Source organism: Pseudopodoces humilis, chromosome 10, assembly GCF_049639895.1.
Source record: "Pseudopodoces humilis isolate 2021_Gansu_Grassland_sample_001 chromosome 10, ASM4963989v1, whole genome shotgun sequence".
Lineage (NCBI taxonomy): Eukaryota > Metazoa > Chordata > Aves > Passeriformes > Paridae > Pseudopodoces > Pseudopodoces humilis.
Window position 1 is genome coordinate 13,161,451 of NC_142209.1, and position 25,308 is coordinate 13,186,758.

General features: G+C 37.8%; 1 protein-coding gene across 1 annotated transcript in view; it reads right to left on the reverse strand.

Moving 5' to 3' along the window:
* The window catches only part of PALMD (palmdelphin), a 47,290-nt gene that overhangs the window by 19,288 nt on the left and 2,694 nt on the right, over window positions 1–25,308 (reverse strand). The window contains exons 2-3 of the mRNA XM_005520952.3: window positions 5,631–5,676; window positions 359–439 (exon numbers count right to left, since the gene is read on the reverse strand). Of these exons, the coding sequence (XP_005521009.2) occupies window positions 359–439; window positions 5,631–5,676 (127 nt within the window). The remainder of the gene's footprint in view (window positions 1–358; window positions 440–5,630; window positions 5,677–25,308) is intronic.

Consider the following 25,308-nt stretch of genomic DNA (forward strand, 5'->3'; position numbering starts at 1 on the left):
CTCATGATTGTGCTGCACCCTGTACCAAGTGAGGTTGCTGTTGTGGGGTTAGGGAGTGAACACACCCTAGTCTGAAATGTGAGGCTTAATTTTCATCTGTGAGTTTTTCCTGGTTATGATCTCATTTTATGCCATGAAAGTGATCAAGTAACATTAGCTCTCTGGTGTAATTTTTTTCAAGGAGTGATGCTTATTAAAGTCAAATGGAGTCCTGGCAAGACTCCACAAAGCTGTGAAAATTTGACAGTAAAAGCATGACTTAAATGCATGAAGATTTGCATTCTGAAATCACCAACCTTTATTCATGCTGTGTGACTTGAAGCTATCTTTAGTTACATAAATCTAACACTAAACTTACCTTTAAATGTTGGTGTTTCATTTTTTCCTCTTCTACTTTTAGACGTTTCTGTGTAATTTCTTCTTGCAGTTTTCTTTTATCCTACAAATTAAGAACAATAAAACTTTGTTTAGAGAAATTACTTGTTAATAAAATTATTATGTAAGTGTTGTTCAGTAGGGTGAAATCAATTCATGCAAATAAAGCCTTATTTTAAAGCTTATGTGGTGCTTAGGCAGGGCATAATTCTTTTAATGTCTTTATATCTTTAGTCTCATAATTCTTTGCAGCAATAACTTGATCCTTCACAGGTGTGGTTTCCACTGCTCTTTCTCCAAAGTACATTTAAATGTGTTAATGAGCACAAAGGAGGGATGAGGCAAAATAAAAATAATTTCGTCTTGGGAAGGGCAGGGGGGCAAAAACAGGAAGAAAGTATAGCTGAGCAGAATTGTATATGCAGAGACTAAAAATGGATCCTGACCAAAATTCCTAAGGCAGCCCACACATGGATCATTTAGGAGAGGAAAGAGTCTGCATGGTCTGCATTGAGCAGCTGTGATACATCACGAAACGAAATGGGCTGTCAGTGAATCCAGCACTGAGTTTATGTGTCCTGTGGCTAATAGCTAAAATAAAGAGGAATAAAAAAAGAAATTTATTTTGTTAGTCAAATAATGGTAAACATGAGAAAATATAAATATAATGTACTTCATAAATGTTGTTTCTACCTCTCAGTTTAAAAAAAATTTTGCTTGTGCTCAGGCTGTTTTCATGGCTGCTGATCTTTAGAAGGAAAAACCTCATGTATTGCTGGTCTATTCTAGTGCCACCTTAATCCTTTTTATTACAGATTAGAGAAAAAAGGAAATGGGTAAACAATGTCTGAACCCTGGCAGTGCTTGAACCTCTCCTGTTTTTGGATAGCACTGTCACATGGAGTAACCTTGTGGCTCCTCTGTGTGAGGCCAAACACTGATTTAGTACCTTGTGTCCTCAGCAGCCAGGGGGAAAGATATCATGCCAAAGGAAAGTAATTTTAATAAGGTGTATTAGTAGGCTATTATCTTGGTTAGCCTTAATGGTATAAAATTCTGTTATTGGGTGTGGCACCTTGCCATGTGCCAATCAAGAAACATTTGTACTTGTTTCTTGATACATTTCAGGGAAATAAATGGAAGCGTTTGTTGTCCTGTGCAGAAATGTTTGTTGACTGGAGGCTAATCCATCTTTCTTTTCAATTAGAACAGCTTGGCTCTGCTAAAAAGGGTGGTAGCTTTTATATAAAGAGTCTGTTTTCAGACAAGTATGGTTTAGGAAGGAGTTAACCTCCTCATGGAGGAAGAGCCTTGCCCTTTCAGCCCACCTGAGGAACCAGCTGTGTCTAAGGACTGGAGAAAGTCAGTTAGGAAGTGCTGGACATAATTCTGGGAGTTGTTCTCCACCATTTCCCTTGGATCTGGGATTTGGAAACGGGAAGAGTGGTGTGCTTGGCTGAATCACTTCATTGTTACTGGAAATTAGAAATTAGCAGCAGGGCCACAGGCTCTAAGGACACTTTTCTGAAGGATAGGAAAGGAAGTGGAAGAAGCCATCAAGCTTTATGGGGACCGAGGGCAGGATACAGGCTGGCCAGGCACTACTGATACTATGCTGGGATTTAGGAGGTGAGCATCAGAGTGTCACTGATCTCTCAGAGTCTGCAAAGTGTGGTAGTTATTTATAAACCCTTTACAATTTTTCCTTGATGGTGTTAGTATGCCTTTTTAATACTCCAAACAGAACAGATGGGGATCTTTCCTCAAAATACATGCTATTTTTATCTCTGCAGTGGTTTTGTGTTTTGCCAATGCTCCTTATTGCAATTAACAAAGTTACTGATTAAGGATTCCTACAATGTAATTTTTCTGCAATGACCCTTGTGTGACACTTTATCCAAAAGCTGCTATGCTGGATTTTTCTTAGCCAGTCCTGATTCTGAAGACAGAGTATCTGGTCTCTGATCTTCACACTTTTCTTAGAAAATATTCCTGATCTTATGGTATAGATGGCCTTTAAATAACCCATCATTGGATGAGCAGTGTGACGAAAGCATGTGTTTACAGGTTATTACAATTCTTAAGGAAAACTCTTTTTGCACTTACTAAAGATCTGGATACATTCTTAGCCAGAGAATGAACTGTTACTTGGTTTATACTATTATAAAATATTCTAAGTCAATTTGAATATTCTTTTTCATCAGTTGAGATGTAAAAAGATTTTGGCCAGTCTGAAGTGAGTATTTGTACATAAACTACTGTGCAGCAAGAAATCTGAGTATAAAGGCATAAAATAGTACATTTTAAACTAGCTGTATAATAAGGAACCTATTCAGTAAGGAAACTTTTACCTTTTTTTTTTTTTTTAGAGGTCCATATTTCTTTTATGTCCAATGTTTTTTCTCTGAAAGTTTTCTTGTTGTATCCATCCTTTGGTGTTCTAGCATGTTTTAATTTCACTGAATGGTGTTAAATATCCATTATACAATTATCCAGATTAAATTGGCTGAAATAGAATGTCTTTTATATGTCTAGTCTATCTATATAGTTCAGTCTAATTCCAGAAGCTAAGAAATATGAGGAATATTTTTGAACCTTGTGTGCCAAAATAACTTTTAAAAACCTGCTAGAACACTTTCTACAGTGCATTCTGCTATGCTCTGTCTGCACATCCTGTCTTACTTTATGAAGCATTGACTGTACGTCTAATGGAATAAATGTTTATTCCTGGATAGCTAAGGGAGCCATGATTCTATTAAACCTCACACTCTGCCCCTGCAGATACTCATGTTGCTGGCAGAAGTCCTTGAATCCTGTCTTACTGTGCTCTTGTTAATGTGAGCAGGATTTGCTTTTTATGACAGAGCATCTTCAGCCATTCCTTTCTGTTGTGCAAGGTAAGACTTGGTGTTAATTTTCACTCCTACTGAGACATGTGGGACTCCTTCCGACTGTGCACAGAAATGAACTGTGTTCTATACTGGATCTGTCCGAAAGAAAGGGAATCACGTCCACAGAGCAGTGTCTTGTGAGATACCTTTTCTGCCAAGTCCATTACCTTGTGTCAGTGTTCTACAGTGTGCCAAAGTTGGTAGTCTTAGTCCCCTGGCTAATGGCACATACTGTCAAATTCCATGGAGCAGCTAATGTTTTAGCTAAGGTATTTTTATTTTCATGTAATTTTTCAGATATTAAAACTCATTAAGCATCAATATCATTACAGTTTTCATATTTTAAGATATGAAAGTCTTGCTAACAAAATGAAGGCATTTGATTTTTTATATTTTAGATACCAGCAGCAGGTGGTAGCTACATAACAAAGGAAGAAGTTTCCTATTCAGAGCTGTGGGAGCATCAAAATATTTAATAACAACAACATCATGAACAAAAACAATAATCATGTTTTCCTTTTTGTTTGCTATATGGAGAAAAGGCTTTGAAAACTCCTACTGGCTCTGTTGCTGTCAAGAAGACAGGTATTTAACAACAGAAGCCAATAAGGTTTAGTGCAGGTGCAGTTGTTGACTGCTCTGAGTGCCCCTCCCTATCCTGTTAGGTCCTATACAGCAAGCATCTGGTAGGTGGCACTTGAAATTCCCGGGTGTTTTACTTGAGCCAAACCTCCCCAGAGCCACGGAGGAGCTTGCTAGTGTAACTGCAGTGTGTTGTTTCCCTGGACTACTCTTACTGCAGGTTGTTAGGGCTGATTACTTCACCTTATTTAGGCTACTTTGTTTCTGCAGTCAGAACACTCCAAGTGTTTCATCTGAATGCTCTGGATTGATCAAAGTAGAGTGCAATTAACTCCTTTACACATCAAGTGTGGTAAATGAAGTCATAGGCTGAACCCAAATATGATTTCCTATTTCTTCCAGTGCAAGACACTGGAAGGCCCAGTTTCTTAAAACAATACTGCTCCGGTATTCATTTGGAAGCAAAGCTGCAGCTGGAGGATGCCAACCTCAGTATGTTCATAGGCATCCTCATCAGCCAAGAGTGCTGCTCCATTCCTGCTCCTGGAGGTCCCAGGGAACATAAAACATTGTGAGGCCTGGACTTCTCTGGAGTGCCAAAGCTCTTGTTATCTTTTGAGTCCATACACTAGAGACAAAGTCCAGGTTATGACCTTGGTTCAGGCAACATTGCAATTAAACAAACAAAGGTACTCTAAACCCTCTAAAACATTTCAAATTACCTTACTGTGGGTTTGTGTCAGGTCTCAAGTAAATACTATAAATGGTCCTGTTGGCTTTTATCAAGTGCCATAATTAAAACCCAACTGAATTAAAACACAACCTATTAGAGTCCCATAGATTTCCAGTTACGCCTTCTCACTTTTTTTTTCTTTATTCCTGTAAGTTATTTTTTAATTCTGCCCACCATTTAGTCTGCTAGTAGTGTTTCACAACTAATCTATCATGTTAGGAGTGTGACAAATACCGTTTTTTCCATTATTTGTTTTTAACCAAGAGAATGAGTGGTCCTTCTGGAAGTTTCCTTTCATCTCAGAGAGCCAAATTTTGTTTCAGTTTAAGTCTTTTGTAACCGAATAAGTTCAGTTGGAGATCAAATCAGAGGAGAATTTGGCTTCAGCCAATTTTTATAACATCAGATTGTATTAGTTTAAAAACAGTTTAGTTGTTCCTTTTACATATTAGAAATCATCACTCAGATTTCCTTTTAGAAGAGAAACTGAAAATGTTTTCTAATGGCACCAGCATAAACTTCAGTGAGTCCTGAAAACTGACAGGTAGGAATTTGCTTAATCCAAGCTTCTCCTTTTTTTACTTTTCAGACAGCAATACTTATGACAGATCATAAATAATTCTGAAATTGTATTTAATTCCACAATGCAAATGAAAAATCTGTAATCTCACATTGTGAAATGTGAAAATTGATTTGTTCTGGAATTCTCTAGTTGCCTTTTGACCTTCAGGCAAACATTCAGTATGATGACAGTAATGTGTGTTTTAGACTGTCCAGTAGTGATTTGCACACATACTTTCACTGCTTTGAATTTAATTTTTAAGTGAAATACAATTGATACAACCCATAATAAAGTCAGTACAGTCAACTTAGCTGTCTTAAAGCAATATCTTATAAACTAGAATTAAGTAACAATTTCAAGCAGACAATGTATTTGCTTTTACTGTCCTGAGATAAATCATTATTCAGCAAACACACAGCAGCTAATTAATAATATTATTTCTAAGCCTTTTTTTTAAAAATAGTGAATTATAACTATGAGCACTTACTGTTATGGCCTGGAATCTTTCTTTCAGCAATTCGGCTTCCTCCATTCTACAAATCAAAAACAGACAAGTAGGGAAGGCAAACAGAATGAGACCATAAGCAAAAAACCTCCTGGTGGGACTACAAAAAAAAGCTGAGGTGATTTGATCCAATTCCAGAGCAGAAAGAGGCAGAATTTTTGACTTGTCAGAAGAGTCCCTAAACAGATGAGCAGATCAGTCCAGACAGACACATGTAATGAGGGTGTGGAAAAGAGGCAGACAAGGAGAGTGCTGGCATGAGTTGACTGACAAGTTGGAACAGTGGAGCACAAGCTCTTTTCCTTCAGGAGCTGCCAACTCTTTGTTTTAATGTGCTCGGTTAGCATGCCACGGCTTCTTTAACTGTTAAATGCCCAAAACAGACTCTTACAGGGCCATGGTTGAAGTAAGCTTTTATTATGTTCCTATTTCTCTTTCCTCTATTTTTCTATGCTTCTGGTGATAAGCATATTTTAAAATTATTAAGTTTATTTAAACTGATAAAGTTTATTGTTTAAATTATTTATCTTATTTCACCAGTATGTTTTAACCTGTTGTAATATTAGCATTGTAATTGGCAAGGAGTTCTTTGAGATGGCTGTTTCAATTTAGTTTTGTAGGTAAAATTTTTAGAAAACCTGTATTCATAGCTGGAAGAATTTTAGAACTGCTAACCTGAAGTAAGATAAACTTTAAGCAGTCAGGTCTTTCATTAAATGCAAGTGTTAATCTGTGCAATTACTGGTCAGCTATCTGGGACTCAGGGGAAGATTTGTCTAAGTAAGGATTTCAGGATCATCACTGCAGTGTTACCAAGATGAATCTAAAATGCTGGTGGCTCTCAGGCTGGAGTTTTATTCAGCTGACTTGCTGCAGACTTGTGCTGAAAACAGCATTCTGTGCCTTAAGGGATGGTGTACATTTTGACCTTTCCATTTACCTGAGTGCGAGTCAGCCGTCCAAAATCAATCTAGGGAACTTGCAGAACAAGTGGAACTACCTTAGTAAAATCCAGCTGTGGAAAAAATTCTAAGCAAATCAAACAACATAAAGGTGTAATAGGAATCTGGAATCCCTTTGTTACCTTCAGTATCATGTAACTTTAGTCTTTGTAAGGACACCAGCAGAAGAGTCAGTCAGCATGTTTGGGATTTTCCTGCTAATTCACTGCATGACTCAACTCAGCAGGATTTGGTGATGGGGTTTATTTTACATGTTGATACAGTGACCTGAAGCTTAGTGGCAAATCAAGCTCATTATTAGCAAATTCTAAGATGCTACAGAATTGAACACTTGATGGGGAAATTACAGCCTTATAATTCAATTGAAACCAATATTTAATTTCAATTTTCTTCTTTCTAGTATGTCATCACTCCTCCATATGCATGAGCAGATTTTCCCCCTCTGCACTGGGGATTAAGGATTCATTACTGTTTTCTTTATACTCTGATCCACCCTTAGGTTTTGTTCAAACTTGCAAAGTTCCCATTTTTATTCTCCAGTGAAGGGTTAATTTCTATTTTTACATATTAATATATGCTTTGTTTGGTCAGCACCTGAAATTTAAAAAATTACAATATTAAAGCAAATGCAAAGTTTAAAGACAAGAATATTGAGGTGTATCAAGAGACAAATTACATGGGAGTTTAAATAAGTTTTGTTTATGAATATGAGAATAAATTCAACCACCCCGTGGAAATAAATATATTGTTCCTGCAGAAGCCAATAGAGAGACAGTCTTTCTGTTTAAGTTTTTGTAAATTAAGATAGCCTGCCTTACCAAGCATTGAAAAAGCCAAAACCAACTTGTTTTACCTTTGTCTCCTGTGAAGTTCATCTTAAATTTTATGTATGTGGGCTTCAGAACGTTTAAAAAAATACTTAAAGCAGCAAGGGATTACATCAGAAGTAAGGATGTCTGTTTGAGGCTAGAATCTGTACTCTGAAATAAATGGGATTTACACTCAATGGGTGGAGGAATTAGATTTGTATTTCAAGATCAAATTAAAATCAATGGGTTTGCATTGCTTAGAATTTTTATAATCTAAAATATTCTCGTAAATTTATGATTGCAAATTATTTAAGTGTTTATAAAAACACTACTTCTGGATGTTACATAGTTACAGACTGGAAAAGTATTTAACATATGTCTTTCCCTAATCTACACCAGTAAATTGAGGTAACCTGAAGAAGGTTTCTAGAATGTTGCTTCTGTTTTTAGGTGACCATTATTAAGAAAGTATTTAAAACTCACTTCAAATATTTTAAATTGTTTGAATCATCTGTATCCCCTTGCTAGGCAGGATTTGTTGTTCAGTCAATAGGTTGTTTTCAAGTTATCTTAATCCTATTCTAAATGGGATTTATGTGCAAGAGAAGAAATGGACCAGCTGTCATTTTGTCTGCCCGGTAAGCCTGCCTTGCCAGTAGGAGTATCCATGGAGTAAAGTTTAGAGCAGCGAATCTGAACAGCTGTTTTCAGTCCACAGGGTTCTTGGAACAAGGTTTCTCAGAACCTGCCTGCCAGGAACATATCCAGAGGAAACTATCTACCTATTCTGCAACTTTAAGAAAAAGTTTATTTTTCTTTTGGTAGGAAAGATTCTCTGAGTGATGCAGAAAATGTTTGTGTATCATATAATGAGTCATATAGGTTGGATTTTTTTGGCTTCACTTATTTCTTTGTTCATTTCCCTTTTGCACTGTGTACCTAATTTAAGAATAATAATGAAAATCTACAGCACAAGGTGAGAGAGTTTCATTATGAAGTCTTACAGAAAATTTAGAAAAATGCAACACCATGAACCAAAATCTAGAAGAACCATAGAAGCATTTTCACAGCTGAAAATGCAAGTTCTGTTGTTCATTTCTGGAGCAATGTCTAAGTCCTGGAATGGTCTTCAGAGCTATAGTGGCTTTCTCTGGCCACACTCTACATACAACATCAGCCTTTTGAAACACAGAATTAGCCTAAGGTACAGTGAGACATAGATTATTTTAGTAGCAAACAATTGTGTCTGAGAAGAAACATTGCATTAAAGGTAAGGAGAAAGAAGCTTTCACTTTTTCAAAACGCGAGTTTGAAGCGAATGGAGTTGATCAGATTGTTATCAGCTGACAACATAGCTTATACTTTCTGGGAAGAGTGGTTACTGAGTTAATGAATCACATTTTGTTCATCTTAACTAGTTTGATAATTTTGCTTTGTGATGAGCTGCCTTTGGTAAATGTGTTTGAAACACAAGAAGGGTGTTTTGGATTTAGTACAAAAAGCAACTCTATATTCTTACAGTGAGCAAATGTACTGCCCCTATGCATTTGTCTACGTGTAGCCTTGACTCTGACAGCAGGAATAGGGAGGAGATAAATTTCATTGAAGGTCTGTCAAGACAAATGTTTACTGCAGCCATCCTGTCAATTGGCCCAAAAGTCTGTTATTGGGGGTGCCTCAACTGATTGAGAGACTGTCTCTTCTCCAGCTAGAAACACAGTTTGGCATTTTACAAGTGGAAAATAAACTAACAAGGAATAGAAATTTGAAAATCTAAATAAGGCTTATGTCCCTCCATCAAGTTATACATTTGAAATTATTAAAAACTGTATATATTTTAGGATCTTAGAGGAAGTTTATAACAAAACACCTGCCAGCTCTCAGGAGGGATTAAATTTTGCTTTGAAGGCAAATTTTGGAGAAGTAATGCCCTACTAGACAGGTCTTTTAACATAATGAATTTCTTGGATCCTCTTACTGAAGCAAAACAATATCCAAAAATCTCAGATTTGTACCATTTTATAAAGCTGAATTCTACCTCATGTACTTGTTTGAGTAGTTACACACCCTAAATCTCTGGGAGGAAAAGCCTTGGACTATTATGTTTCAGTTGGTACAACTCCCTTCCTGTTGCTATTCATAACTATAAATTAATTAATTATTTAAAGTCATACTAAAAAACCTGCTATTTGTCATTATCATCAGGTTTTTTTTAACACATTGATTTTTTTAAAATCATATTTTGTGGTACATCTCCTGCTCAGGCATCTTTCAATGCTATGGAGAAGTTTTAGAACTTCCATAGGCTTAGATGTCCCTTCTATGGTAGGGGTCTATCTTATGTTGATAGGATAGAGTTGAACCCAGCTAAAAGTGCTATTGTGCTAAATATGGACCATCCTGCCCCTATTTTCTAAAATTACACAGTGAACTTTGTTGAAGTATACTAATTATTTTTTAATCAGTTAACCATGTTTTGTGTAGCCTTTCTCATGTTTCCAGACTTGTCAGTTCTTAGTCTTGTGCATTTTATGAGCCTCTTGATATGGGAGGCTTTCCAAAGCACCTTTAACACTGTTGTGTCTCATCTAAAAATCCCTCTTCAGCGAATAGTTTAAGTGTAATTACTGTGGTGATATCCAGTGAGAGACTCTTAATAGAAAGTGTTCGAGTGCCCAGGTAATTGATAGGACTGTGTTTGTTTTGTGGTGGTTTGGGGGTTTTTCTCAGGGTTTTTTTGTTTGTTTTGTTTTTTAAATGTAAACTGAAACAAGAAAACCCGCAAAGAATCTGAAATATTCAGGATGGGTGCCTTAAACATGTTGTGGAATGCATTGCTTGCAACCTAGCATTTTCCAACTGCTGAAGATATGGACTTCTAAGAATGGGGCAGAGTTTTAAATCCTATCTAGCCAGCTGTGTGAGGAATTTTTAGCAGCACTCTGAGAACCAGCTTTAGTTATTGCATAGTTTGGTTATGTTTAATTGAGTGAAAATAAGCCACTCCATAACCAGGAAATTACATCTCATATTCTTCTGATTCTTTTTTTATGATTCTCTTGGAGAACACAATGAGAACAGTTGTGGTGTTTGGATCTAGGAGACTTCAGTAAGATGGCAGAGCAGAATTAGGGCCTTACAAACCTATTTTTGTGAGCACTTAGTGCCAGGTGTACTGGTGCCATAGTACCAAGTGCTGCTGGTGAAAGCCTTAAAAGTACAGATCATTTGTTGTAGAAAATCAGCTGAAGTAGGAATTCCTTATGAGAAGAGCTCTTTCTGCAGCTGGAGCTGGGGAGGGTGTGGTGTAGAAGAGGCAGGGACAAGACTGGAGATGGTAAAGCCATTCAGCAGCCTGTGTGGGTTATGTCAGCTGGCTCCCTTCTCCTGAGGCATGGGCAGAGCTCTCACGCTGCTCCTTTGAGAAGCTGCCCAACAACTAGTCTGTGCCTGTAGCACTGGAGCTCAGACATTCTGCAAGATGAGATCAGCCTTATCTGATAGCTCTCAGAGAGCAAAGAGGAATTACTGCTTTCTCCTCCCACACTTCCAGCCACATTTTCCTGTCACTTCCCTTCATCTGATTAATCTGTGAAGCAATTATATTTGCTAATCTGTCAGGAAGGTAATTAAGAAGAAAACTTGAAAACAAACCTAACTCCAAAATCCATGAGTATCCACTATGTCAGTGAGCTGAATAGGCTCAATAGGAGATGACAGGAACAGTAGCATTAAGGAGTAAGAACTCTTAATTCTGATAAGGAGACAAGCAGCAAGAGGAGAAAGATGTAGGAAATGTGAATTCTGGCAGCTGAGAGGTGAACTCAGCCACCTTGCAGACCTCAGTCTTACCTTACTGAGTGGTCCAGGGACCACGAGAGACCTCATGCTGACATGTATGATAAGCATGTATGCTTAACTATTTATCTGAAGCTTCAAACTGCTGTGAAAACACAATGACTTCAGACTCTGGCAATCCTTCCTGTGCTTCCAGATATTCAGTATCCTCCACTGTGGGTGGGCAAAAAATATCCCACGTACAATTTGTTTTGCGTAAGCCTTTCCAAGCACTAATGGAAAAAAACCCAACAAATCATGATAAGATTATGCAAAACTTTATTGTTAGCAGAGGTGATAAGATTGTTTATGTCAGATGATGCATGTTGCAAATACAGGCCTGGTTTCTTCAGCGAAGACCTGATGTTTTTTGCTGAGGAGTTTGTTATTTGGAAGCAGAGGCTGAGGGAAAACTCTCATCTTGTCAGTCACTCAAACTGTTAATATCAGCTGTCCCCTGTTTGTTCCCAGTGCCAGGGAGGTCATCTCAATGACACGGGGCTCTGGCCAGCTGACGCCGGCTATGTGGAGTGCCAAGCGATGCAGCGCAAGCAGCTGAACCTGAGGAGTCATCTGGATGCCTGTGACAGTATGTCACCAACTCAGATTTTTCAACAGATTCAAATACTACACTACTGCTTCACACAGTGCTGTGTGTTTACTTAGCCCTTTACCTTAGAGTAGTGATTATTAATTAGGAGCAAAAAACTTGGTATAATACAGTTTCCTTATTTTTTGTGTAAGTTTTGATTGTCAGGATTTCAGACCTGTTTCATAGCTACATTTTCTAATCAGAAAGGTATTATTGTCCTTATTTTCACCTGAATCTGAAGTGGATCCTCTTAGTGACTTTCTGCTGTTTGCTTGGTATTCACTCATGGTGAAATTTTGTAAGAAGTTTGAACTGATCTACTGGCTCTGTGGAGGTGAAAGGAGACATAGTGCTTCTGTCTCTATATCCCATATATCCCATATTCCCACAGTTAACGTGGCTGGCTGCTCATTGAATCTGCTCACTAAGCTGACTGAGACTAACCAAGCTAAAAGATGGCTATTGCTATGCTGATGAGTCAGATCATTGCCCAGGGAAGCTTGATGAGTGCCAAAATGTGGTAAAGAGAGAGGATAGAAGGTGAAACTGTGGCTACTGGAAAATGCAAAGGAGGAGGAAAGAGCAGTGGAAGAAGAGGGACAAGTAGGAAGAAAGGGAAAGTGATGGTAAACTGTTAGATAAACTAAGCTGTTAAATGTAAATTTACCTTTACAGGCTATGTAACACAATATGTGGAAACTTTCTCTTTTTTTCCTTTTCTTCCCCCCTTGAGGCTGAATAGGCCTTGGAAACACTTTTGTCAGATCAAAGGTTAATATCTTATTACCATTCATGAATGCAAAGAATAATCTGGTTGTATGACAGAATATTTTGGGGACAATAAAAGTTCTTTTCACATCATATCTTCTCAAGATGTGAATGGGCTCTTTACTCAGTGACTTAAGGAGAGCCAAGCTAATCTGCATGTGATGGCACTGCTTCATTACATATAATTTCTAAAGAGTGTCTTTGCAAATTTCTCTGCAGCCTGGCAAGTAGGACCTGTAGTTGGTTTGGAGATCCATTATGATCTTTATAGATTTCTCACTGTCCAAATGCACTTGGAGATGGTCTGCAAAAGCTGGAGTTATTTTAATAACTTATTTTGACAAAATCTTTGAAAATTTGGAAATGTGTATGTGTATAGCCTGTAGGTGAAATGACTGTTTGAAGAGGGTTTGATGCATTGTGTTAACCTGGAAAAGGGGCTTGTCAGGTTATTACTCATTTCACTGAGTATTATATTAGCCAAATAGGTTTAGCTGTATTGTCAGGCATACAGCTGATGCAGTTACAAGACATTAAGAAACCTGTTCTTGAGATTTGAATTAGAAATTTAATTCACATTAATTCTTGCTTATAGTCATACTGAGTTGGACATGATGTTGGTGTTTGAAAGAAAAATCAGGAACACTCCAACCACTCTAGTTAACACCTATCATCCTCTAATTTCATTGGTGTGTTCTCTTCTTTTAGCTAATGGAGCTCAGGATTGTGATCAAAAGTTGTCATTACGTCATGACTGATCAGTGTTTGTATGACAAGTTCTATATTCTCAGTTTCCAGTGGGCTGTCATTAATGCGAGAAGTAAAATGTGAGTAGCAGGTGCAACAATCTGTCCTTTCAGTGAAGGAGCACCACACATCAGTGTAAGTAGTATCAATATCTTTTCACATAGTCTACATTACAAAAACCAATAGAAGTTAATAATGAATTTATTTATATATGTATATTCTTTTCTGTTGAGATTCAGGAGCATTCTTTATGGAAATACCCTTTCTCCAATTGTATGAAGTAATTGATATGTTCATATTAATACTTGATTCTTAGGAGACAGCCACTTAGATTAGTGTTGCTTGGAATTTATACCATATATCTCAGTAATTGTTGCAGTGGTTTGTTATTGATTTGTTTAAAGCTATAGCTCAGAAATGGCTAAAGCTAGATGGATCAAAAACTTTAATAATACCAATTTGGACATCCAACTGGAAGAGAGAGGTACTTTGGGGGAACCTAATGATCTGTCTGAAGGAAATGGAACCTTAAACACAGTGAGGGATCTTAGCTCTCTTTAGTTCTAAGAAATACCCTACGTCAATGTTGTATTATTCTGAAGTGACTCTTTTTACCAGTTTAAGTGCATGGAATGTGTTTCATTATTGACACAGTTTGACTTCATATGTGTTGTAGTTTGAGAACTTAATGCCTTTTAAACAAATAGGCTTATTTCTTGTATAATCTTCCAGCCGCTTATTAATTTAATAATTCTGTAAATATTTCAATAAAATACCATCAGGCTGTGGTTTCAGGTTTCTGTTTTGAATACTTGTTGTATCATGGCTGGTTAAAAAAATATAATGAATTTGCATTTTCTTAAGAGTATCACTCTAACATCACAAATTGAACAACTTCTGCAAATAAGAGATCTCTTAAGAGATGGCAGTTCTTGGCAAAGGCAATAAGTGATTTTTAGTAACCATTTGACTTCAGGGATCTTTGGAAAAAAGCTCCTGTTACTGGGAAATCTGATCACTGGCTTTCTGCAGCTAGCTAAAATAATTCCATAAAATAAGTGCTTGAGTTCTCAGTAAGTGAAATACAGATTAGAAAAGGAGCCATTTCCACACATTATGACCACAACTCCTATCATAATTTGGTTTGTTCTTCTCTGTCCAGATAGTGACTCAGGGACTTGACCTGACAAATAGTTCTGTTGGGGGTTTTCAGAGCTGTGTGAATGTCCTGCACTGGCGCTTATGGGGTTTTCCAGTGCTGATCTAACACTGCAACTGAGTGCTACCATATGCAAATTAGCAATTAGAATTGGCAGTGTTGGTAGTGGAACAGGTCTCTTTTGTGGCTTCCACTAGGGGTTTCAAAGTAACTCTTTCTCCAAATCCTTATTCCTTTGACTGCAAACTTTTTCCTTAATTGCCTTATTATGATATCTTCATCGGAACTGGCTGCAATACCTCAGGTTCTGGCTTGCACTTTCTCCAAACTGGTAACGCCTGCTTTCCAAAAGACCTTGTGAGAGCCTCAGCCCTTTCCACCTCCTCCTACTTCAGCTAGACATTATCCTAATCCTCAGTCTTTCTGCTATCCTATATTAATCCCATAAACCCTGAGCAAATCTGCCTACCTCTGTCAGTATTTGATGAAGAAGGTCCAGGGTGAGAGCTCCCATTGTGCACTGTCTGCACTGATGGGCTGCAAAAAACTGACCACGGCTTGAATCTCCCCATTTATTTGTCCCTAACAAGCAGTTATGAAATCCACAGGGCAGCTCTAAGTGCTCATAAGACATTCTGAAAGTATTTTTTACATACTGGTCCTTTTGGTTTTGTTGTGTATAATGCTTGTAGTATAGGACTGCCTTTGACTTAGTGAAATTTAAATGCCAGTTGTGAAAACAGCATGAATAGTACAAGAGGTGGTGTATAGGTCAGACTTTGAAAGATCATGAGCATGACTCAAGCAAATGGGATTCTATCCTGGTTACCTAGACGTTTCCATCAGAAGAACATCCTGACTGTTGATTCTTCTTGTTTCTCATGCAGAAAATGACTTTAAATTCTCTAATTAACTTTTTCTTGAATGTACTTATTCACTTGTGATTTTCTAATTCTTGGATGTAAAAGCTATCTCTAGTAGAGCTTGTCAAAAACATTTGATATAAAAAGCTAGATTCTGACACAAACCCTCCTCTGCTAAAACAACATCTTGGAATTATTTTTATGTTCCATTTCCCCACCTTTTAATGATATTCACATCCTGTCAATGAATCCTAAAATAGTTAGATCCTACAATCTATTTTTCTACATTATCATTTTAGTTGTATTTTCTAAATCTAGTTTTGACTTTAATTTCCTTATTTTTCCTAAACATGTGAATTGTTTGCCAACAAACTTTTTCCTGATTTACAGGAAATTTACACTCCTAGCTACTGAAAACAATGCCTAATCTCTCTAATTTTCAGTTTACCTCTATTACCTAGATACTCTCAGTTTCAGAAACAAAGGTGGGATAGGAATTAGTTTAATGCTTTGGTTTGTACGACTTTGATTATTTAATTATTTTGTCACTTAAACATTCAAAATAATTGGATCCTCCTAGGCAATAAAAAGATTTACAATAATTTATGAACAAAGTGCTCTCTTTTTCCATGTTTATGTGGGATGATTAATAAAGTTTCAGATCTGTCATGTGTTCTGAAAGTGTAGGCTAAATTAGTAGTATGCCTGGATTAATTTCAGCACTTCAGAAGTCTACAGAGAGTCTCTGATGGCTTTTTCCTCCAATCTGTTTTATGACAAAACAATTGGATTTGCTACAAAAAGGTTTTGGGCTTTTTTTTCTCTCAAATTCTGGTTCACAAGGCTTATATCAATAACAAAGCCTAATGTAGGAATAGCTGAAGATTTCTATTTTCCTTTGCACTTGTGCATATCATGAAGATTCTTCCTTAGCAGTGTTTCATATTTTTTCACTGAAAATAATGCCTGAATGTGGCAAGTAGACCTTTGCTGTGGCCCTCTGCAATACAGAAATGACAAACTATATGTGTTTTGTAGTTCTAAGAAAGTGAATCTTTTTTTTTTTTAAGGCTCACACATGTAAGAATACTATTGAAAGCAGGGCTGTGTGTCTAGGAAGGATGAAATTCCTCAGATTAAGGCATGCCCTGATACCTCAAGATTCTGAGGAGAGTTTGGAAGTCATACTGAATCATCAGATGAATATTAACTGTGATAGCAAACCTGTAGCTAGAATGGCTAATGTTCTAAAGAGTTTGAGAATTCCTCTGAGTTGGGGATGAGTGCAAATGTTGTGGGGAATTGATTGTCCAATTTTGCTGGAAGTACTTCAAGAGGGATGCTGAAATCTGACTGGGATGTTATGAGAAGAATAATACAAGAATTTAATAGAAAGTATGTTCTACAAAATGAGTATAACTTATTAAATAGAAATTAATCGGTTCTTCAGGATGACACAGTTTCTTACTGATGGAAATTTGACAGTAAAAGGCAAAATGATAACTACATTCAGTGATTGGATGTTGAAAGGTAAAATTACTTCTTGCACGAAGAGATTTTTAAGAGGGACAATAATTCCAGGGCACTGACAAAAGCAAAATGATGAAACCTATCACAAAACCTGAGAACATTTTTAGCATGCTCAGGAAAGTCACTAATTAGATGATACAAAAAGTGGCTTAACCAAGGGCAATTAAAAAAGATTTCTTACTGATATTTCTTTCAATTTCCTTCTGACTTTTCACATTTCCTGGGAAAATTCTTAAAAATTTGAGTAGTTCAGAATTTGCTATTTGTCCTGGGTAGATGGTTATTTTGGCTGTCAGTATAATATCATCTACACACCTACTGTAGGTTACAGAATGTATTTACAAGACACGTGACAGTTGCTGCTGGATCTACTTGCTTGCACCCTTCCTTTTGGAACTTTGTACATTTTAAGCAGTAACCTTTTATAACCCAGAACCAGTGATTTTCAAATAGGGACTGAATTTGCCATTCTTTTTGGTGTCATGAATCAAGAAATGTGAGTATAAAGATGGTGTCTTTTCATGAGCCAAGGCAAATTATGAATGAATCTGTGTAAGTCAGGAAAATCAGCCTGATTCTCTGTGTACTTCCTGCTTCCCATCTGACAGATGGGCAGAATGGTACTTTCCTAGCTCACAAAGAAGTGTGCCATTGTTGAATATGGACTGTTCCTTGCACAGCCATTTAGGTGATGTTTGAATTTGGAATGTACTTTAAATGATGGTTGGTCATTTGGTAAAATAAACGTTGGAAAAAAATCACTTTGAACAGCCTTTTGATTTATAGATGTTCATGCAAAATAACAACTGCAACCAGCCATAGTAACAATGGAATACTGCCAAAAGTGTGCTACCGAAATTCAGGCCAGCCCAGCCCAGAAGAGAATGGAAACATCTGCTTGATTTTTGTTGAATAGCCTGGAACTCATAAGCAAGTGCTCACAGTGAAGTATAAGCTGCCCATGTTTCAAAGGATGTCTCTGTTCTAATTTGTTTCTGTTGCAATAGGCCTCTGTGCCTTATTGGTCTCCAGAACTTTACCTTTTAACAAATTATTTCTGATGGCATGGACCCAGCAGCAGGCTAATGTACTATAGTCATCATTAGCAAATGTGCTTTGCCCTTGAACAGTCTCCTATGCTAATCATTTTACACCATTACCATCCTTTTTCAGGAGTAGCTGTCCTTGCTAAAAGCAGCCTGGCCCTGTCAATTTGCCAGGGGGAGGTCCTGTCATGTAATTTAGTCCCTCTCAAAAAAGGTCTCTGTGGCTTGGCTGACTTCTCAGTTCATTGCATGCTGACACTGAGTATAGCAGGCTATCTTCAGAGAGGCCTATAGTTCAGCTGATCTTAGAGGTATTTTCCAGCCCTTAATGACTGTGATCTCATCTGCTACCCTTTCTAAATGAGCAACAAGACTGATGTCATGCATTAACGGATGACGGCACTGGGTTTGGTGATGAGGCCTGCATGTTACTAAAATGTGTATCTAGGATTGTAAAATCCATAAATATTCTTCTTGCATGTGTATCTCTATAAATTAACTGCTCCTTTACTCAGAGATCTGACCACTGACAGAGCACAATCTGTGGAGTCTTTTACCACCGGTGTTGCATATTGTGGCCCAGTCATACTGGGTGTTTTACAAACAGTTGGGTAGACAGTGGTGAGCTTATAAACTAAGAAAGTGAAAGGGGTCTTCATAAAAGTCTTGGCTTTGAATCAGTGATGCCTTGTATATGCTACCTTTTCTGATAATGGTAGAGACTTTAACAATACCAGTGAAGTGTGCTGTTAGAAAACATGCTTAATGTACTTTAAATAACATAACATGATTCAGTGTTTACTGTGACCAAAGCTCATGTAAAACTAGCTGGAATTACTTAGCCTTCTACTCCCTTAACTTTAGCTGTAACTAGAGAACTCATTTTCCAACTCAGCTGTCTGTATTTATTCTAGGCAATAGCCTAGCATAGGGTGTTTATGGTGTTTTTTCCTAACAATTCCTTCCAGTTTGGGATAGATGCAGAACATTTTGCTACCTAAAAGATTACAAAATTTAATAGGAAGGGTAGAGCATAGTGTGTCATGGTCCCAAACACACAAAATATGAGAGTAAATGGATGTTTCTGGTGAAGGTCATTGGTAGTGGGACATTTTTCTGGGCTGCAGTACTAACAATTAGCAAGATGAAGGGAGAATTAACCCCAGAAAGCATATTTAAGACCAGAAAAAGAAAAAATTAGGAAAGCATACAGGAAGCCTGCTACTGGCTTTTGATTTGGTTTCATTTTGTTTGTGGTACTATTTCATGTCAATGACTAACTTATAGATGTACCTTAACACCTCTGGAAACATTCAAATAGATCATGCTTGGACTTCTGGAAGACATCTAATTGTAATTGGAGCCTCAAGAACACATAAACCAGGGAAGTTACCATGAAGTTCAGAGATCAAGATGAACACTAGGAAGAACTAATACATGAGAATATAAGTCGCTGAAGAAGCAATTTCATGATCTATAGTTTGGCCTTTTGTCTGGCCTTCATCAGGTATATAATAACAAAGCTTGAAAGCTCTTGGATCAGCAGTTCAGCTCCCACACTGGGAATGAGGCAGGGCTTACTCAGCTGATACCTCATTCTGACAATGAAAGTGAGTTACAGGAGGGACATAGAGCAGGAGCTGGTGTGGCATCAGTAAAAACAGTAGTAAACTTCTATCAACCACTGTTTACAGGAGAAGCAAGAGCATGGGCAGCTTAACCAACAGCACATCTAGTATTACTTGTTCAACTGCAGCAAAGGAAGCACTTTCAAAAAAGGAAACACAGAAACTGGCATTCCTCCTGGGATGAACCTGCTAGGGCTTGTAGAGCTTGTCTGTGGTGGGTGGGGAGATTCTAGACATGTTCCGTCAGACCCTGGCATCTTCACTGCCTATGAAAGAGGGCTGTGTTGTGTTCTCACAGGTAAATATGGGATGACACAGTAGCTGTGTGGAAACAACATAGTGAAACAATCATCAGACCACATGAAACTCATTGAGAGCAGAAAGACACTGCTTGAGATGGCATCTAATGTATGAGACAGTTTTTCCTCTTTTGGATTCCTGAGTGATAATGGCTCTTTCTGAGGATACCAGCAGTCCTCTTTGCTTTCTGTACTGGATTAAACTAATGTTGCCAAGGAAGTATCTGTAGGTGCTTTACACCATGACCTGTGAGCCATGTGGGTACTAGCGCACACTTCATAGTGACTGATAGTGATCCTTCCAGTTTGCAGCATGGGGAAATTGTTATTAACAGCTCAATGTGTCTAGGACTTAAGAACCTAAAACTTATGAAACCTCAGTTGATAGAGCCTGACCCTCTGTATCTGTTCACCAGTTCCTATCTAGTCTAAGTTCCCTAAAACTGATGTGAAACCTCCAATTTTCTGTCAGCAATGCACAGAATCAGGTCTGTTTGTGAGCAGCCTTGGGGAGTGTCAAGCAGCATGAGGTTCCAAAGAGCTTTAGTCCTCTGAGGCACAGAACAAAGTTTGCTCCTGGGGTTTGGGGCTGGGTGGGGAGTAGATCAATTATTTTTAGAGATCAAACTTATTAAAGAAGCTTCTGGCTGTACAATGTAATTTCTTTACAGCATCCATTGGAATATTGCAAGCTTGGGCTGATGGAGGGGCCAGCCAAAAGGTTTAGCACCTCATCTGCACTGAAGTAGTTAGCCAAAGGAAAATGACTCTTGCAGTGCTCAAAATTGCCTGGAAAGCTAGAAGTAATTTTCAGTGGCATGCTCAAGGTTGTTTTTGGCTCATTCACAGACTCCTGGGGATAGTTTTCTAAAACAATATTTCATGTGAATGTTTTTGTAAAGACACATACAAATACAACCTTCACTCCCCTAGCATTGAGTTTCTAAGGAACGTTATCATTGTCTTTTATTTTGAGACATATTCTAGAGTAATAACCAGGATTTAGCCTCTGCTTGGAAGCCCTTGAAATGCTCTGAGTAGATGAGAATTAATCTCTTCTTTCTGCAATTCTTACTTCAAGAAGGTAATTTCTGTGTACATTGTGAACGTCTTGAAAAGAAATTGTTTATTTTGAAAAAAGGTTCTTGAACTTCAAACAAAAATACCACTTAAGGAATGGCCTCTCTCCATCTTTATGCTCAGTTTTGCATGGATCACAATGCAAATACCAAAACAGCAGTCATCCATTACTAGTTTAAGCATCTCTGAATTCTCATTCTTAAGTAGAGTAATATGTTGATAGAGTTTAGCTACGTTTCACTATGCAGAACAATGTCTTGAAATACAAGGATTAATTAGAAAAAGGTCTCATCTTGTTCTAAGGAATTTGCTGACTCTTTTTGGACTTAGTTGAGCAATCCCAGGGCATGGTAATCTCTTCAATGCAGGAGCTGAGGAGGTAAAGAGTACCTATAAATTAAGCATTTGTTGTTCAAAACATATAATTACAAAATCTGTCTGGGCAGATTCAAGTTCATGCTTGTTGCCTGGAGACAGAGAATATGGGAAATGACAGCTCAGCATTAAGTCTGCAGAAGACTATTTGGGCAGGGGGCAAATACACAAGACAAACTGCATTGATGGACTTCAGTATATTGAATTACCCTGCAGTGCAATTGGGAGTTTCTGCCAAAAAGCTCTTTGAGAACATAAATCTTTGATTTCTAGCAGCAGCAGCAGCATTGGCAAATGACAGTCAAGACACACATCATCCTGTGTTTTATGTAGTCAGCTGGGAGCTCTATACTTGCTGTATGAGGGGGAAAGGAAATAAGATTATCATGGCATTTCCTGAGCCTTTTGGGTTTTGTTTTTGGTTAGTCAGCCATTACCAAAACAAACAGGATCAAATTCATTCTTTGGGTGTCTTTGAAGACAGAGGAGTTATAACTGTACTAAGTCCCAGGCTTCTTAGTATAAAGACTGTGCTGAATCTCACAGAAGAATCCCCTTTTCAGAGCTTTTCTGTAATGGTTGCAGTGTTTAGCATGGCTTTTCATTATTTGTGTTGAGTCATGCTGCTGCCTGTTCAAAAGCTGCATTTGCAAAGATGTGGTTTTGCTTTTTCTCATTTTTCAGTGAAACATGAAAGAAATCTCATGAAACACTTAAGAATCATGCCTAGGCCCATTTGTATGCTGTGGGAAAATGAGGAGATGGGTCAGCTAGGGTAAAAGGCATTTCTATGACAATGTTTTGTTTCTACCATTGCATTTAAAAGTCTCCTGATGCCCAAAAGACTTCATAGGGTTCCTTTTATTATTTGGTTGCTGTGACTTTACCTCATTCTCTCTCTGTGTGTAAAAAGTCACGGTAGGCTACAAAAAATCATTGTAGGCATGATGTCTACAGTCTTTCACTTAGGTTGCAGTCAAGGTTACTAGCAGGGAAAAATATTTGTTCTCCTTTCCCCGAACTTAATGTAGGGACTTATTTTATCTATATCTTTAGCTGATACAAAAAGTAGTGGAAGTCGTTTGCATAAACATTTGTGTGATCCCACAAGGAAGAGTGTAATCCTTGTTCAGATTTTTTTCCACTAGCTGCCTTATATTCCTTGTGATGGCTTTTTTCTTGGGAAATTGCTTTTTCTGTACCTGATAATCCCCATGGTAGTTTTCCCCAATGCCCCAACTTTAGCATCACATTACAGTGATTTCAACAGGACTGACTCACATATCTTGCAACCTAGAGCAAGTTGCAAATATTTGGCATTCCAGTTTATCTAGTAGACAAATACTTGCCTTCAAGTACTTGCTTCTGGGAGGCCATCACAGTGAAACTAACTGATGGGCAAGCCCAGGCGTGGAGACAAATGTTTGTTAATTTTCCTACTTTATTCTCTCTTATGTAACATCTGCTGTATTTTCCAGTTTGCTGTTTGCTCAGCTAGCACTGCCAGCATTGGCTGTTTCCAGACTAATGGAAACTTTCTTCTGAGTTAAGCAAGTTGCAATGCCATCTGTTTGAAAATGGAAAACATCTGTAATCTTTATGTACAAAGATCTTACCATAAATACAGAAACAAAGCACTCTTTGTGCCCAGATCTCAAATACATCTTTGAAATAGCTGGAAAAATGTTTGGTAATGTGAAGGAAGATGAGTGTTCTAAACATCTCATTATGAAATGCAAAAGGTTATTATTTTACTTTTGAGCTCTTTATTCCCAAAGGATAGTATTTTAAAAGAGGAAATGTGGCAAACAGGAAAAGAAGGCACTGAAGTATAAGCACAGCTGTAGCCTGAATTGTTGGCTTGGTCTTATCATGTTCAAGATAGAGGAATTGAAGGTGAATGGATTCACACCCAAATTCCATTGTCATCAGCAGTAACTTTAGAACTGGGCTCAAGGACCACTTGTCCACCTCTATGTACAGCTGTTAAAGTGCAAGGATCTCTGAGATTTTGTCCTGATATACTTTTTGTTGGTTGATCCTGTTCTATAACTGGGAGTGGGTCAGGTATTATGGGTGCATCCACAGTGACAGAGATGTCTGTAACCTACTTAAGAGAAGTCTTGTGTAATTTTTCTGATGGGATTCAGGATCCTACAAATCTGGCCTTTTTTGTTCTCAAGGCAGCATTTTCAGGTCTCCCAAAAAAGCACGACTAGTGTTTATTCCTTTTCTGTAATTTGCAGCTAGAGCTGCACAGTATTTTGTTCTGGGTAGAAAGTGCTATCTTGAGCTATTTCTCAGATTAACCTACTACATGGAATAACTGTATAGTTAAGGCAGTTTTGCACATTTAAATATAGAACTGCACAGATAAAATTATCAGTAAATGGACATGTAAAAAATATTCCAACTTACTGTAACAAGCTTTAGACAGACTAGATTTCATTGTCAAATATTAAGATATTGTGATCTCCCTGCCTCGTAATCAGGGCAGCTGTAGCTTTCATGTGCCATTTTCCAGAAAAGTACAAGTAAAAACACCAGCAAAATGTCCTGTTTCATGTAAGTTTATTTGCATATTTATATGGACTGTGTAATTGCTCAAAATGGTTGATTTGTGGGAATAGTGTGTGACAAATCATCCATCCCTTGATGTCTGGCCCCAGCCGACATTTTGAGAAAGAACTTCCAGTAGTTTCTATGTGTTGTTTCCATAAGAGCAGACATTGGCATGCCTGTCAAGCGCTTGCTGTGTCAATGCTGCCTCTAACGTCTTTCTTATATGTGTTAATTGCCTGAAAATTGCTGTGGTATGTTCATTTCAGGGATTATATTGTAGACTGAAAGTAAATACAGTGTCATAAAATAAACCTGGAAAAAATTCACTGCCTCTTCCCTAATTATTTTTGTTCACAGGTCTATGTTGACTATTTCAGTCAGTGCCTAACTCATCCAAAGTAGAAAATGACACATGAATTTGACAATTGAACTATCAACATAGCACCACTGAGTTAATTTATACCTCAGCAAATCCATAACTATATATTTTAACCTGTTTGCACTGTTTGACACACTTTAAATATTACACTAATATTATTACCATCTACTAAGCATGAGTCCTTCCCAAGATGGGAATATTCCTTATCAAATCTGGGTAATCTTTCCATGGAAATCTCTCTCAGGCAACAGATGGAGTGGGAGTCTCCCTAGCTAATAGGTAGGTGCTGTTTACTGGCAGCTTCCCTTTCATACTCACTGCCTGCCATCAGCCCCCAGGAAACCTGGCTCTTGGAACCTTCTTAGTAATCACTATGAACAAAGCTACTTCAAGGTGTGCAGGAATTAAAAGGGATAGAAGTGTGTTGGCTTTAGCATAAGCAGAGGAATTTCTAAGTTTATAATAAGCAAAGGTTTGGTGCTACATGTAGAAAACTATAGGTAGGAAAAGCCCTATAGCCACACCTCTGTAGTGTTTGATAGGAGTTTGTCCTTTGGCATGTATGGAAATGCATAATACTGGAAAACATGACACTGTATTTCCTTTGCAGATTGTGAAATCCCACTGAAATTTCAAAACTTGAAGTGTCTTTAAACAAATAGAAACATCTCTCTTAAATCGTGATCACGTTCAGCGAGTGCCAGTTTACTCTGATTCAAATGATTTCATAAAATAACTCTCTTTTGTTACAAAAAATACCACCTGGAAACAGCTGGAAAGGTGTTGAGCTATGGTTACCACTGTGGTGTCCAGCTCTGTAGCACTGCTGGAAATTGTGTGCGCTGGCAGAGCACAGTGGAAAAGGCTGTTACTGCTGTCACTCTGAGTCAGTCCAGACTTCCCCTCAACACAGCCTTCCTATCCTCCCCTGATCATATTCACCTTCAGACTTTCATGGCAACACTATAATGCCTTTTCTTTCCTGCTTCCAAGTACTTAAATTAGTGAACTCTTACAGGCTCCT